Source organism: Dreissena polymorpha, chromosome 16 (genome assembly GCF_020536995.1).
Source record: "Dreissena polymorpha isolate Duluth1 chromosome 16, UMN_Dpol_1.0, whole genome shotgun sequence".
Classification (NCBI taxonomy): domain Eukaryota; kingdom Metazoa; phylum Mollusca; class Bivalvia; order Myida; family Dreissenidae; genus Dreissena; species Dreissena polymorpha.
In genome coordinates, this window is record NC_068370.1 from 29777377 (window position 1) to 29791501 (window position 14125).

At 35.3% G+C, this 14125-nt stretch overlaps 1 protein-coding gene across 1 annotated transcript in view; it reads right to left on the minus strand.

The window, feature by feature from the left end:
- Positions 1 to 13718, minus strand: part of LOC127861743 (ferric-chelate reductase 1-like) — a 33907-nt gene extending 20189 nt beyond the window's left edge. Inside the window, exons 1-3 of the mRNA XM_052400424.1 lie at positions 13635 to 13718; positions 3039 to 3156; positions 2410 to 2569 (exon numbers count right to left, since the gene is read on the minus strand). Coding sequence (XP_052256384.1) covers positions 2410 to 2569; positions 3039 to 3152 — 274 coding nt within the window. The 5' untranslated portion in view covers positions 3153 to 3156; positions 13635 to 13718. The remainder of the gene's footprint in view (positions 1 to 2409; positions 2570 to 3038; positions 3157 to 13634) is intronic.
- Between the last annotated feature and the right edge of the window lie 407 nt (positions 13719 to 14125).

The window sequence follows — 14125 nt, forward strand, 5'->3', positions numbered from 1 at the left end:
TATTGTTAGAAAATGGGATAAGACAAACATGGTTTCATTTATATGTTAGTGGATCTGTGTATAATAAGATTCATATGCATATATTGCTTTATTATGTTTGTCGTGCTGTACAGTTTATTGAAACAGCATGGAACTTAAATGTACATTACAAGGTAAATATATTAATATAAATCATAGTAAGTTAAATACATCTATTACCATTAAATGTGCTTGTTTATATGTTATTTTTCCCACAACTGCTTCTGATGCGATTACATGTTTCCCCGTAATTCAAGTATTCAGGGAACGTTTTTGCCCTTTTTTGCCTAAACTGCGTGCTAAAATGCCCTTTTTGAAAGTAATGCGCCATGCCACTTTGCCTTCCTGGGAAAAACACTAGTCATGATCAATGTACCTATGAAGTTTCATGATCCTAGGCCTAAGCATTCTTGAGTTATCCAGAAACCATTTTACCATTTGAAGTCACTGTGACCTTGATCTTTGACCTAGTGACCTAAAAGGGATCATCCATCAGTCATGATCAATGTACCTATGAAGCTTCATGATCCTAGGCCTAAGCGTTCTTGAGTTATCATCCGGAAACCATCTGGTGGAAGGACCGACCGACATGTGCAAAACATTATACCCCCTCTTCTTTGAAGGGGGGCATAAAAATATAAGGCCTCCAGGAGAGAATTATATGAGAATATATATGAGTCTTGCTTGCTAGCTTAATGCATAAAGTGTTGTCCTAAATTAGCCTGTACAGTCCCCATAGTCTATCCAGGGAGAACCATTTCTGCTCTTATGGAATATTTAGGTTATTAATAAGACTCTTCTAAACCAAAAATCTGGTCAAGGCAGAAAGTGTCTTCCCTGATTAGCCTCTGCAGGCAATTTACACATATGCATTAAGCCATCTTTTCCCAGAGTGAGGCTCATATGGTAAAATAAAGATTAAGATAAAACCGCAACAAGCATAAGTAGAGCTTACCGTGCGCCTTCACGAGATGGTACCTGGCGCGCCCTGTGATGTCGGCACCAACGTCCAGTGACACTTCCTCAGGGGAGGCAAGCGGCAGGTGACCGACTACGATATCATGTGGCAGAATGTTCCCTGAAGATCAGTAAAGGTGGCGATGGAATAATGATGACTTCATTCTACACAAGGATATTTATTATGGTATGTGCTCAAAGTTTTCAATAATTGCAAATGTTTTTTAAAAAAACTACACAACACGAATGCAGGACAATTATAGCCTTGTTATTATATTTTATAGACATTTAATTTATCCATATCATGGGACAAAAATTCCACTTGTCTGCTCGTATTGACGAGTGAAATCTTGAAAGGACGAGTGAATTTCCCTAAAGCTCTCGTCCTACAGGACGAGTGAAAAAAAACTGATGTTAAAATATGTATTTTCTGACCAGTAAGACTCTTTTTCATTAAATAAAATCATTTCTTAAAGCATATCTATTCCGAAAGTAGAACGCGAATGAACCGGAAATCGTAATTGTAAATTTCATACAGCAGGTGTGCGTTGTTATGCGAGACTGTGTCCCGAGTAAATATTGGCTTTTTGGTGTAAACTTTGCGCGTCCATGTTGACAGGGAACCATCTGACTTCATTCACTGTAAGTATTGATTTTTTTAAAAGAATTATTTTACTGTGAAGTACGGTTTTAAACCAGCCTGAATTTCATCTGAAAAATGTCTCACGTACGAGCGTTCTTTTAAGGGGGCAGAAGCGATGTTCAACCATCTGAAATGGAAAGCACGCAAGCATTAGAAAAAGGAAAAAACAAATTTGTCTTCGTTTATTTATTTTGTGTTCCTCATAAATAAAGTAAGTTAAGATTTCTTCTGTGATCAGCTGGCATGAATAACTAAGTAATCAGCATTTTAGCAGTGATATAGGAAACATTGTTAGTCATATCAGTCCTTTGCAATCTTTCTTTCACACATATTTGAAGGACAAGTGCATGTGTTTGCAGGACGAGTGAAAATTTTAATGCACTTGTCCCGCAGGACGAGTGCAATTTATAAATATTTTTGTCCCCTGCATATCAAGAAAAGCTAGTTCAATATGTTTACAACTATCTTTTGTATCTTAGGCTAAATACTTGTTTACATGTACTTTCCAAAACAAAACTGTCACTTATCTTTTAAGCATGTGTCATTCCTCAAAAAGCTAATTTGTTTTTTAGTTTTTCCCAATCCTGTGCACGGAATTCATTACAGCAGCATTTGTTTTTAATTAACAACACGTTTGTTCTATGGAATTCTGATTCTCAATTAACTTTCATTGAGCCTTGCTCTGGGAAAACAGGAAAGTGTCGTCCCTGATCAGCCTTTTGGGACTCCACAGGCTTATCTGGTACAGCACTTTATGCACATGATGCAAGTCCTGTTTTTGCGATTGATACCTTTGTGTGATGGACCGCGAGCCATAAGCAACCTCCATGGAAGAAAAATCAATCCATAGTTGGTCAGCTCCTCATTGTTCACCCTGTTATCATGTCTGAAGCGACATCGCAGTCGTCCATTGTTGTACGAACCTTCCTTGGACAGCAGTCCATCTTTCGGCTAATCAATGGTATCATATCTTCATTTTAAATCATTCATGAGTACTCTTTTCGATTTAAGAGTAATATGAAAACCAACTCTATAATTTTGGTTTGTTTATTTTATTAATTAAATTTTTAAATTAAGAACAAGTACCCCCATTTATGACATCATTCATATGCCATCATTATACTAGTTGGGGTTTTTGTGGGGGTTTTCAACTTCAATTATGAACATTAATGCATGCTACCATCACAAGACGTTTTTTATATCCTACAATCATAATCACTCAGTTATGACACAAAAGTCAACAGCGAGGTCAAGGGTTCCATCCCGACTGCGGGGGGATTCTTATGATCTCCCACCAAATACATCCAGTCCTCGTTATACCCAGAGAATGGACTCACAAGAGTTCCAATAATACTTAGGCTTTAAATGCAAATTATCTAAAATAAATGAGTTTACACTAAATTAAACAATGACAGTATACCTTTATAAGGCGTTTGTTACATTGTTTGTAGTGTTGTCCTTGTAGTTGATGGACTGGAATACCTCCACACGCCCGCCATGGTGTGGTTGTGTACACACTCAAACACAAGATCATCGCCCTGCAAAACAAATAATCCTTGCTCCAGAAAATCTGGGCTTAATTCATTTGAGTAAAGTGTCGTCCTAGATTAGCCTGTGCAGTCCGAACAGGCTTGTCAGGGAAAACACTTTGTCTGAAATGAATTTTAGCTAAGAACAACTTCCTTTTTCATGAAAAATTGCATAAACGCAGAAAGTGTCTTTCCTGATTTACCTGTGCGGACTGCACAGGCTGATCTAGAACGACACATTATGATCATGCATTTTGTCCAGTTTTCTCAAAGCAAAACCTAAATAAATTAACAAAAATTTCAGGTAATTTTATACTTCTATAATTTGCCAACATTGACATTTATATTTCACAGACCTCTGTGCAAAACAATTATGTCACATCTGGAAATACCTTCCTTAAGAACAAAGTATGGGTTGTTTGTATTTCTGATTGGATATTGAGGACTTATTCTTTGCATAAAAAAACCATGAAAATGTCAGGCAGTTATCTTCTCTGTTAAATGAGATATTTGTTATTGAAGAGGCAGATCACCTTGTTTTTGTCACATTTCACCAAAAAAAAACAACAGTGCGTCTGAAACTAAATGACCTAACAAGAGCACCGCATAACGGGTGATACGCTCGGCTGCGAAAGCTTGACCTTTGACCTAGAGACCCAAATAATGGGTGTGACATGGAGAACTCATCAAGATGCAGCTACATGTGAAGTTTCAAACTTGTAGGTTGAAGCACTTTGATTTTAGAGCCAATGTTCAAAACCTTAACAAAATGTTAAGGTTTTAGCACGACCCTGACGACACGACAACGGACACGACGAGCTGGCTATGACAATACCTCGGGTTTTCTCCGAAAACAGCCGAGCAAAAATCAGTTGAAGATCATTGAAAAACGTTCATTGCATTTTTTCATTAAATTTGTAAATGAGAAGGTGAAATCCTATATTTATGTTTTTACAATATAAATGTGTAAAAATATTACTTATATCTGTCCTGAAGATAAATTACAGTATAAGAAAAGAACATGCCATTTGCATCAAGTGTCAGTACATGTACTTTAGTTGCCATAAAGTATCAGTTGCAATGTTGGGGTCGCCTAAAATGTCATAAATATAGCTTAGGTCTGGAACATTGAGTCACATCAATTCAAAGACAATGAAATTTATTTCTGAATAACATTTACTTTAGTAATTTTTTATGTCATAAGGCAGGATTTCTAATGAGTTATCATCCTGAAACCATTTTACTGTTTTGAGTCACTGTGACCTTGACCTTTTACCTGAAAATCAATAGAGCTCATCTGCCAGTCATGATAAATGTACCTATGAAGTTTCATGATCCTAGGCGTAAGCATTCTTGAGTTATCATCCGGAAACCATATTCTGTTTTGAGTCACTCTGACCTTGACCTTTGACCTAGTGACCTGAAAATCAATAGGGGTCATTTACCAGTCATGATCAATGAACTTATAAAGTTTCATGATTCTACATGTAGGTGTAAGCATTCTTGAGTTATCATCTGGAAAACATTTTACTATTAAGTTACTATGAAGTTTCATGGTCCTAGGCCTAAGCGTTCTTGAGTATCATTCGGAAACCATCTGGTGGACAGACCGACTGACCGATCGACCGACATGTGCAAAACAATATACCCCCTCTTCTTTGAAGGGGGGGGGCATAAAAAGTTATGATAGACTTTAACGAATGATTGGAAGCGGGCGTTAACGATAAGCGTCTAATAAATGAGATACTCCGCCCCGAGCCAATTATCGCTTAGTCTTAACAACTGATCTCGTTGACGCAAGACGGTATATTCCCCCGGGTCAAATGTGACGCATGACATAATTTTCTCAAGAGTCAAAAAGGGGTCTTCTGTAATTTTCAAGCGTCAAAACCCAGGAGCTGGGGTCAAAGGAAAGCCCTGGACCTATACAAATGTATTCTATAGGTCTTTAATATAAGTTATAGAGGACGAAAAATAATGTATCTGGAAATGACAGTGCGAAAAATGTGCATATTGTTTGATTGCAGAAAATGAAATTTGGTTAACATATTGCTTTACAAAAGCATATTTTGTGGGTAAAAAACAACTTTATTATCACCTTTTAATTTCAAACGATAATCGGCTGAAAGGTGTAACATCATCGACATAGAACTAATTATTTAATTATCATCCTTAAATTCAGATCAATAGTCGGGAGAAAGGTGTAGAGTGATCAGCTAAGAAACAATTTATTTATTGTTACGCTTCATTTCATTTGTTTATCATTAAATTCCATGTGTGCCATCGGCCGCTATATTGTTGGCGGAAGTCAATATCATCTATTAGGGCTTAACACTAAGGCATGTCCGAACGACATTCACTGCCTGTACCAGGGGTTCCACTGGCCCAAAAAAAGTTGTCGCCACTTTTTCGCGGCGTGAATACTGTCGGTTATTCCACCTTATTAATAAGAACAATCATTTTAACAAACCTTACTACATTAATGTCATTGACTATATTATCACTTTAAAAAGTATGTTATTTCATAAAAAAACAATAAGTACCTTCATAAGTCATACCTTCATAAGTCTTAATAAGCTTTATTTGTATATAAATAACATTTTTTTTCAACTTGATAAACAACATAGATAACCAAAATAATATTATTATATTAACATCAAAGTATTAAACAGTATGCTGCATGAATGTTTCGAAATTAATTATTTAAACATAAAATCACACCAATGTTCATCATTTGAAAGGGAATCAGAAAATGAAGCATCTCACTTCTAAGTGTTTAACAGTTATATTTGGTCATTTGGACATGATATACATCAGCTTCTGTTGTTAACAAGTTTTCTGTTAGTGGTGGATGATTTCCAGGTTCAATTAAATGACTGTTGTTCACGCCTTTTTCCTGACAGAAAGGCCCAGATAATTTCCAACATCCATTCTAGTTGCCTGAAATAACATAAAACATATTTTTACAAACTATCAACATCAAACCAACACATAAATGTCCCTATCTTTAAATGTCCGAATTTAACATATCCGAAATATAGTACATCGAGTGAATGTTTTATATTTAATTCAGAAATTGTTGTTATCTTAATCAATTTATATCCTTCCCAGAACATTACAATAATGAATCTATTAAACAGAAATGCTCACAAATACCTGTTGAAACAAGTTTTTATTTGTTGATGTGGAGAAATTAAATGCTTTTGCCAGCCCCATGGTTTTGATTTTAACAAAGAAATAGCGGCCCTAATAATCATTATAATTATTGATCGTCGTGACAGTTTGTCCCCGTGTTACTTAACTTATTGCTCAATATCATAAAGAACCCGTTAATCCGATAATAACCCCCATAAAACTTGACAACAGCAGTAAAAACACCGTTTATAACACTTACACGCTTCGGTGATTTCTAATGCACTCTGCACTGTAGGTCGCTTACTAGGGCTGCAACAATATACCGGTATATCGGTATATATCGCAATACGCAATCCGCATATTGTATTGCGATATGATTTTCATCATACCGGTACGAAAATTTTACAAAAATTCATTCACATTTCGTCCAGAAAAGCCATCCGAAATAATGATAAAAAGGTAAACAAAACAAAGCAGTGTAAATTATTTTTTACGTAAAAAAAGCATTCTAAAAAGTGTTTTATACGGAGTAGCATTGTTACATGGGAGCATTCATTCGATGCTTTTGAACAGATTATCGTGGAATTAATTGCGCACAGCTGTAAATGTTTCGTTCGATTCTGATTTGAGCATTATTTGTAATCCGAATTTCGGAAACACGCTTCCAAATTTGAATGCTTACGCGACAATAAAAAATTATAGCGTCAAATAAAAAGTGCTTTATCCTTTGTCTCAATAAAAAGCGCGCGAAAATTATACAGACATGTAGAACGTCGCATGGAAAGTATGGGTGTATTTTGTGTTGTATAAAAACGGGAACATCACGTCAGCTGAATTACGCGTGTTCAGCGGGAAAAACGCCCCGGTTGGACGTTATTTCATCACATCTTTAAATAGTAACAATTGCAAAAATGTATTTGATACTTAAGAAAATTTGCAAATGTTTGTGTTTCTTATTATTCTTGAGCACATTTATAGTAAATATTTACCAGAATTTGCTTAAAAATTGGAATTTATGGGATTATTGGGTAATTGGCAAGTTATAATTTTGGTACAAGTTAGCAATATATTGCGATATATTGCAATACGGGTTTTTGAACTGACAATATATTGCAATACGGTTTTTGGCGTATTGTTGCAGCACTATCGCTTACATCGTCGTAAATCAATATTACCAACTGACAGACGCTGGCCGCTAATGCTCGGTCGCGTACTTTCGACTCGCAGTACATTTTCGGATAGGATTTTACCGATTTTTTAAAATTCGCCACTTTTAAAAAATTGGAGCCACATTTAAAAATTTAGCGCCATTTGGCGCCAATGGTGATCGACAGCGGAACCCCTGCTGTACCTAGGTTCGGGCTAGCAAATGTCCCAGTAACATGCCCGACCAGTCGTGTGTATTTTGGGCGGGATTATGTGTTCTATATCAATAAACTGCATTTTAAATAAGCTTTTGAAAGATGCAAAAATCTTAATACAGTATGATCAAATGACAATTAAATCCCAGATTGAAGTCGGAGTCTACAAACAGATCGTAACTCGAAATAGATTTGGAACCCCTTGATTGCAATCAAAAAGGCCAACTATTCAGAAAATCCCCAGCGGTTTTCCTGGTAAAACATGTCAGTACCTATTTTTAAACAGAATTCCGATAGATACGGATTTGATTGGTTTCCTGGAACTGATGTGTTTTCTTGATAAAAATACGTTTAAAACTAAAAGCCGGGATCGCCCAGGATTATCCGGGATCAATGAAGGTATAAAACTCGACATTAACACAAAGTTAATATTAAATTATTATTTATTTATCAATTTAAAATTATTTTAATTTGTTTGATAGATTAGAAGTGTTTTGACAATCTTTTTTACACAATTCAATAAGCAAAACTAATATTAATGGTCGATCACGGCTTTTAGTAGAGTGTTAACCTTGTACAATTGTTACTACTACCGTAAAACGTTATTTGTTATTTTGCGACACCTAAGATTCACTTACCGTTTGTTGTCAGACGGCAACCGCGGCAATCTATGTAAAAAGGTTTTAACGTTCATGTCATTGTTTAAGTTTGGCTTTACGGGTGGGGATGGGAGTTCCTCGGATAAAAAAAGAAAAGGGAAGGAGGAAAGTAAGAAAAAGTATGAGGAAAAAAAACAAGGAAATTTCTCCCGAAATGGCGTGAAGATTACAAAGAGATGTCTTAAGTAGATGAATATTGAATTTATTAGCATAAGTAAGGCAAGCTAATAAGAATGATTGAATCATAATTGCGCATCTCCACACACAAGAAAATACAAGTTAAATAATAAATATAAAGGTTTTGATAATACTTTGGTCATGGCACATAAAAGATTGGTCAGAGCTAGTAGGTTCTGCATTTACTAGCCCGAATGGGCTAGTTGAAAAAAGTAAGTGTTAAGCCTAGCTGAAATAATTCGCGTTCAGAATAGATCTGAACGCTGAAACTCCGGTCTGTAAAAACCATAACGAAAATTAAATACAATACTATTACATCAATATGCTTAAAATTGCAAAATAACATTACCAACTCATAAAGTTTTAGTTAAGAAGTCCATTTTTACCTCAAATAGCGTCGAATTGAAGTTAAAAGGCATAATTTGTTTCAGTTAAACTTCTGCTTGAATCACAATACAATCACTGACCTCTCGCCATGTTATGAAATATTTAAATATCAACCAATCAGAAGAAGGCATTACGGTGTAATAGGCTGCGTGATCGATTAAAATCTACCTGCGGTATACAGCGGGCACAGCGATTGGCATGGAAAATGTGAGTAGTGTGTTGATTTTAATTGGTCAGGCGTGCAAAAGTGAAAGAGTCATTACATAATTCTTACGGAACATTATTTAGAAATGAATCATCTACACAGGTATGTAAATATTATTGCAATCCGTTGATATTAACTGTCTGATATCGGGGCTTGAATGTTGCGCACCAATTTCCTTGCGCATCAATATAGACAAAGAAGGAAAACTCTAGCTATTAAAAAGATAGAGTGGACTATTGACGCCAAGAGTCTGCCAAAGCAAAAATCATCAAAAGACTCTAAGGCGGCAATTAATATTGACTAGTGTTAAGCCCTGTCTGTGTATTCCAAGTATATTGTGTCTGCGCAATAATGACCCAATATTATGTGTGAGCAAACTCGATGCTGATTGGCCAGCTACCACGTGCGCTTCAATAGCAATACAGTCAAGCAATGTTTTATGCTCTGGTGCCATACATGCCAGAATTTTTTAGGTCCAAAGCGGGACATTCCATAAAAAATTGTCAGGACATTTGACCAAAAAGCAGGACACCTAAAACGATCTATCATTCCACCTTAACTGTAGTCAGTATAGTACTAACAAAAACTCTTGATACTTTTATTCAAGACATAAAACATCTGATATGAAGCATGAAATCTAAAACATAACAATAACAGTTTTATTAAATAAGACAATAGCAAACAACGAAGATAATATTCATCTTTTTAGAGTACAAAATCTGGAACATTAAGACAACAATACTCATGTTACATCTTTTTAGAGTACAAAACTGGAACATTACGACATCATCTTTTTAGAGTACAAAATCTGGAACATTACGACAACAATGCTCATTATATTACTTTCAATGGCAAACATTAACGCAGGGGAGGCTATCCAGTACACTGAAAGTACGGGTTACAGTAAACTATCTACCGAACAGTTACTTTTACACTTTTACTGTTTGTTGCGATGTTTTTTTAAGCATGTATCCATGCGCAGTTTGTTACTTGTCAATTGTCGCGGCTTAATTGGAGTAGGGTCAAACTGTCATGCATAGCACCTCGTTGTTTTTAGCTTAATTGGAGTAGGGTCAAACTGTCATGCATAGCACCTCGTTGTTTTTATTACAATTACACCCAATTACACTAGACAGGATGGGTATCACTTATTGGACTGTTCGTTGTGATTTTGGTATATTGCACATTCGGATTATCCCGCTATTTTGGAACTAAACATTGAATGTGAAAGACTCATTAATGACGTAGAGTTAATTTTACAAAACAATTGTTTTGTAAACCGTTTCAAACAAAGACAAAAACAAACACATTTTCAACATTTATTTCATTATAATACAACTATCGATAGCAATAAGTGACCACTATCTTGAAGACCACCATGGTGTGAATGCCTGATAAAATCAATAATATGCCTATAAATCGCTGATAAGGTGTCATAAACAACACTGGTACACACGAGTAGAATCGGATTGTTAATTGGGGGCAAAAAAGGGATTAGCGGTGGTAAGTGTAAGCGAAACAGAGCTTGAATAGCGCATTTTATTAGGAACCTATTGACCTTACATCGTTTTTTAACGAATGTCGGGACAAATCGTCTCATATCGGGACGCCGGGACAAAGGGCCCAAAAGCGGGACTGTCCCGCCGAGATCGGGACGTCTGGCATGTATGTCTGGTGCAGACCGGTTTTCATTTATTGTTCAAAATTGCGAACACTTTAATTGAAACAAAAAGAAAAATATAGAAAACCAGTCTATATTTAAATGGTCAATCAATACGAAGTGGTTCTTTAAATTTAGAGTTTCCAGAGGATCATCCAGCTTGGAAGAACTGGTGACACTCGCCAAAATCTTGTGTCCTCCGGTTCCCGGGACACAGTTAGTGTTGAGGCCTGTGAACAGTTACTGTTCTTGATCACTGTATTTTTCCTTAAACTCATTTACTAATTGTACAGTCAATACTTTAGTGTTCAAATTAACATATTATTGTAAAATTAGATAAAGGGAGATATAGACAATTGAAAAGCTAAAATATTTACATGAAATTAAATATAATTTAAATAATAAATAAATAAAATATAAAATAAAAAAATAAACTAGTTGCTATTTCTTGTCAATGCAATGCAAAATATTATAAACCAGAACGATCGTATCACCGTACGTGTATCCGTCGTTATAATTTCGTTTATAAAAAACGTCGGAAATAAATTATGATCGACAACAAATCCTGTATCCGAAAACGACTGTCCGAAAAAAGGACGGGTTTGGCACATGTAATATTTGATGCATATCGTTTGACTGCCAAGAATGAAAACCAATTAATCGTCAAATACGTAATCAATTTATAATTTGGTTAACATATTGACCTTATCGCGATGACGTCACAAAAGGGACAGTCCCTTAGCGACGGTGAAAACAATGCCCTACATGTAGATACGGTCGATTTACTACGCTGATTGAGCACCTCTGCTGATATTTCGTCAATTGCATTCCTATTGGGAAGTCGATAGGGAATTAAATGTCCTGTAATTGGTGTTTAAAATGTCTTTTGACTATTATGAAGGTTAGATTGCACTTCCAAAGCCCGATAAGATCAGAAAATAAAACTAATTGGACTTAATGAATGTCCGTACAAATTGCAAGCTGGATGTCGGAAAAATGACCCGACCAAGTGGCCGATGATCGAGTACGACGACATTCATGATTAACTTTCTCACTGAGACACCGGGTAAATTCGTTTATTCTGTAATAATGGGAGTATCCTTGTAGATGTTGATGTAATGAGTATTGTCGTTCTTTTCAGGGTTCATTCATCTTCGAAAATTATAATTATATTTCTACTATGTCAATTTATCATGCTAATGTGAAGCTGTAAAATACGTAGGGACATCTGGTACATGACTTACTGAAAGCCTTAGTTGTGTTCATTGTAATGAGTACGAGTGACAAATATTAAAATTAACACACATATATCTGTATAAATATTTGTTTTTCAAACATTATTTAACCCCGTTGCTGTCAAACGTAATTTCTTTTTTATGATGTTGATCTTTTTTTGTTGTAACATTAAATCTTAATACGGAATGACGTCTTTTTAATTAACACGCTTAATACGTTACTTGTTTTTTTACGTAAATTTTATAATTATTAAATACTTTAATAAATTAATCGGGCTAGTATCTTTACGGGGTAAATTTCTGATAATCTAAATTGGACATGACTTTTTATTTGACCGTATGTCACATATCTAATTATAGCAACTGTTTAGTACATCGGCGTTAATTATTCATCCAAATGACTGCTTAATACTACCACAAAGAGGAGACATGGTGGCATCTATCGTGTTAAATGACACTGTCTGGACCACCCAGTGTGGTTTATGATACCTTTTTGTCAGTTAAGTTTGGACAATATTTGATCAAAACGAGATAATCGGATTATGCAAAACAAAGGGGCAATAAAACACCAGAATACAAAAGCTTACACGATTTTAAGACTGATGCAAACAATCAAATGAAAAATATTGCATTTAATTTAATTAAATGTTTATTTAAGGTGTCAACGTGTTTTATAAAGCAACTGTATATTCAATTATTTCGGCATTAAAAAATTGGCTTAAATGACTGCTCAGTATGACAAGAGATGACATAGAGGTATCATAAATTGTGTTTAATGACCACATGTGGTTTATGCAGAGCCCCAAGTATAGGTCCTCAGCTGACTTTATGACACCGTGTTTTCTTTGTCTGGACAGTATCCGATCATAACGAGATAATCGGTTTGTGATGAAGAAAGGGGCATTCAAATACCTAACATGCGGAAACAAAAAGTGTCGAAATTGGTTTGAATTCAATAAAAACAATAACATTTATCATGAGAATTTATTTAATACGTAACAAGGTATTAGGTAATGAGGTAACAAATATAGAGGTTCAAATCAGCTACTATAGTATATGTTGCATATATTTAAAATTTATTGGTTGTTTGTTTTCATCCTTATTTGTGTTCGTTCATTAAATTAAATTTATTATGAAAGAATTTCTATTTCTGGGTATTTTTATTCTAAAAAATGGTTGCAGAGATGTGCCTTAACTTAAGAAAATTGCGAGCAGTGTTTAATATTTCAATGCAAATAAAATGGTGACAGCGCTTTTGTTTTCACCGTCGTCAAGGGGCATGTAACTCTAACTGACGCAAGTGCCCGGATGTTGCGATAAGTTCAATTGATGTACAATATGCTATTGCACTGCTTAACTTTGCTATAAATCGATCACTTAAAAAATTCAAAATGGCGATTTTCGAAAACTAGCAAAGACATTTCGTCAGTTGCGGTTCATGTCCGTGCCATCTACTAACAAATCGGAAATAAGTAAATAAAATACCGGGGATAATTGGTATCGAGCGATATTATTATGAAAATAAAGTAGCGAAAACGATGAGTACGAAATCAGGGTACGAAACATTCTTGACTAAAACATTTATTTATACGGGTTACTTAGAAATTTCTATATGAACAAAGTCATAACGAGATCATATTTTAACAAGACAAATGTTAAATTACTTACACCGTGAGGAGGATACGGGTCTACACTTTTTTTTCGTAATAGCGGGAAAGAGGCCAAGGCTTCAAGTACGTATACTTTCCAAACGAATAATGAACCTAAAGAAACTAACGAAAAGAAAAAACGGTTACAACACACCTTCAATAGATTATGTTCAATTTTGTGACCCCTGGGGAGTGGTCAAATATGATCCCAAGGGCTTAATTTGAACAAACTTGGTAGATGACAATTAGATCTCACTACATACCAAATTTGGTAGATTTTTGCCATACGGTTATGGACAAGAAGACATTTAAAGTTTTCGCAAAAAAGTCCACATATAAGCATATGTCCAATTTTGTGACCCCTGGGGCAGGGTCAAATTTGACCCCAGGGGCATAATTTGAACAAATTTGGTAGAGGACTATTAAATGTCTCTACATACCAAATTTGAAAGCCCTTGGCCCAATGGTTATGGACGATAAGATTTTGAAAGTTTTCACAAAATAGGCCTT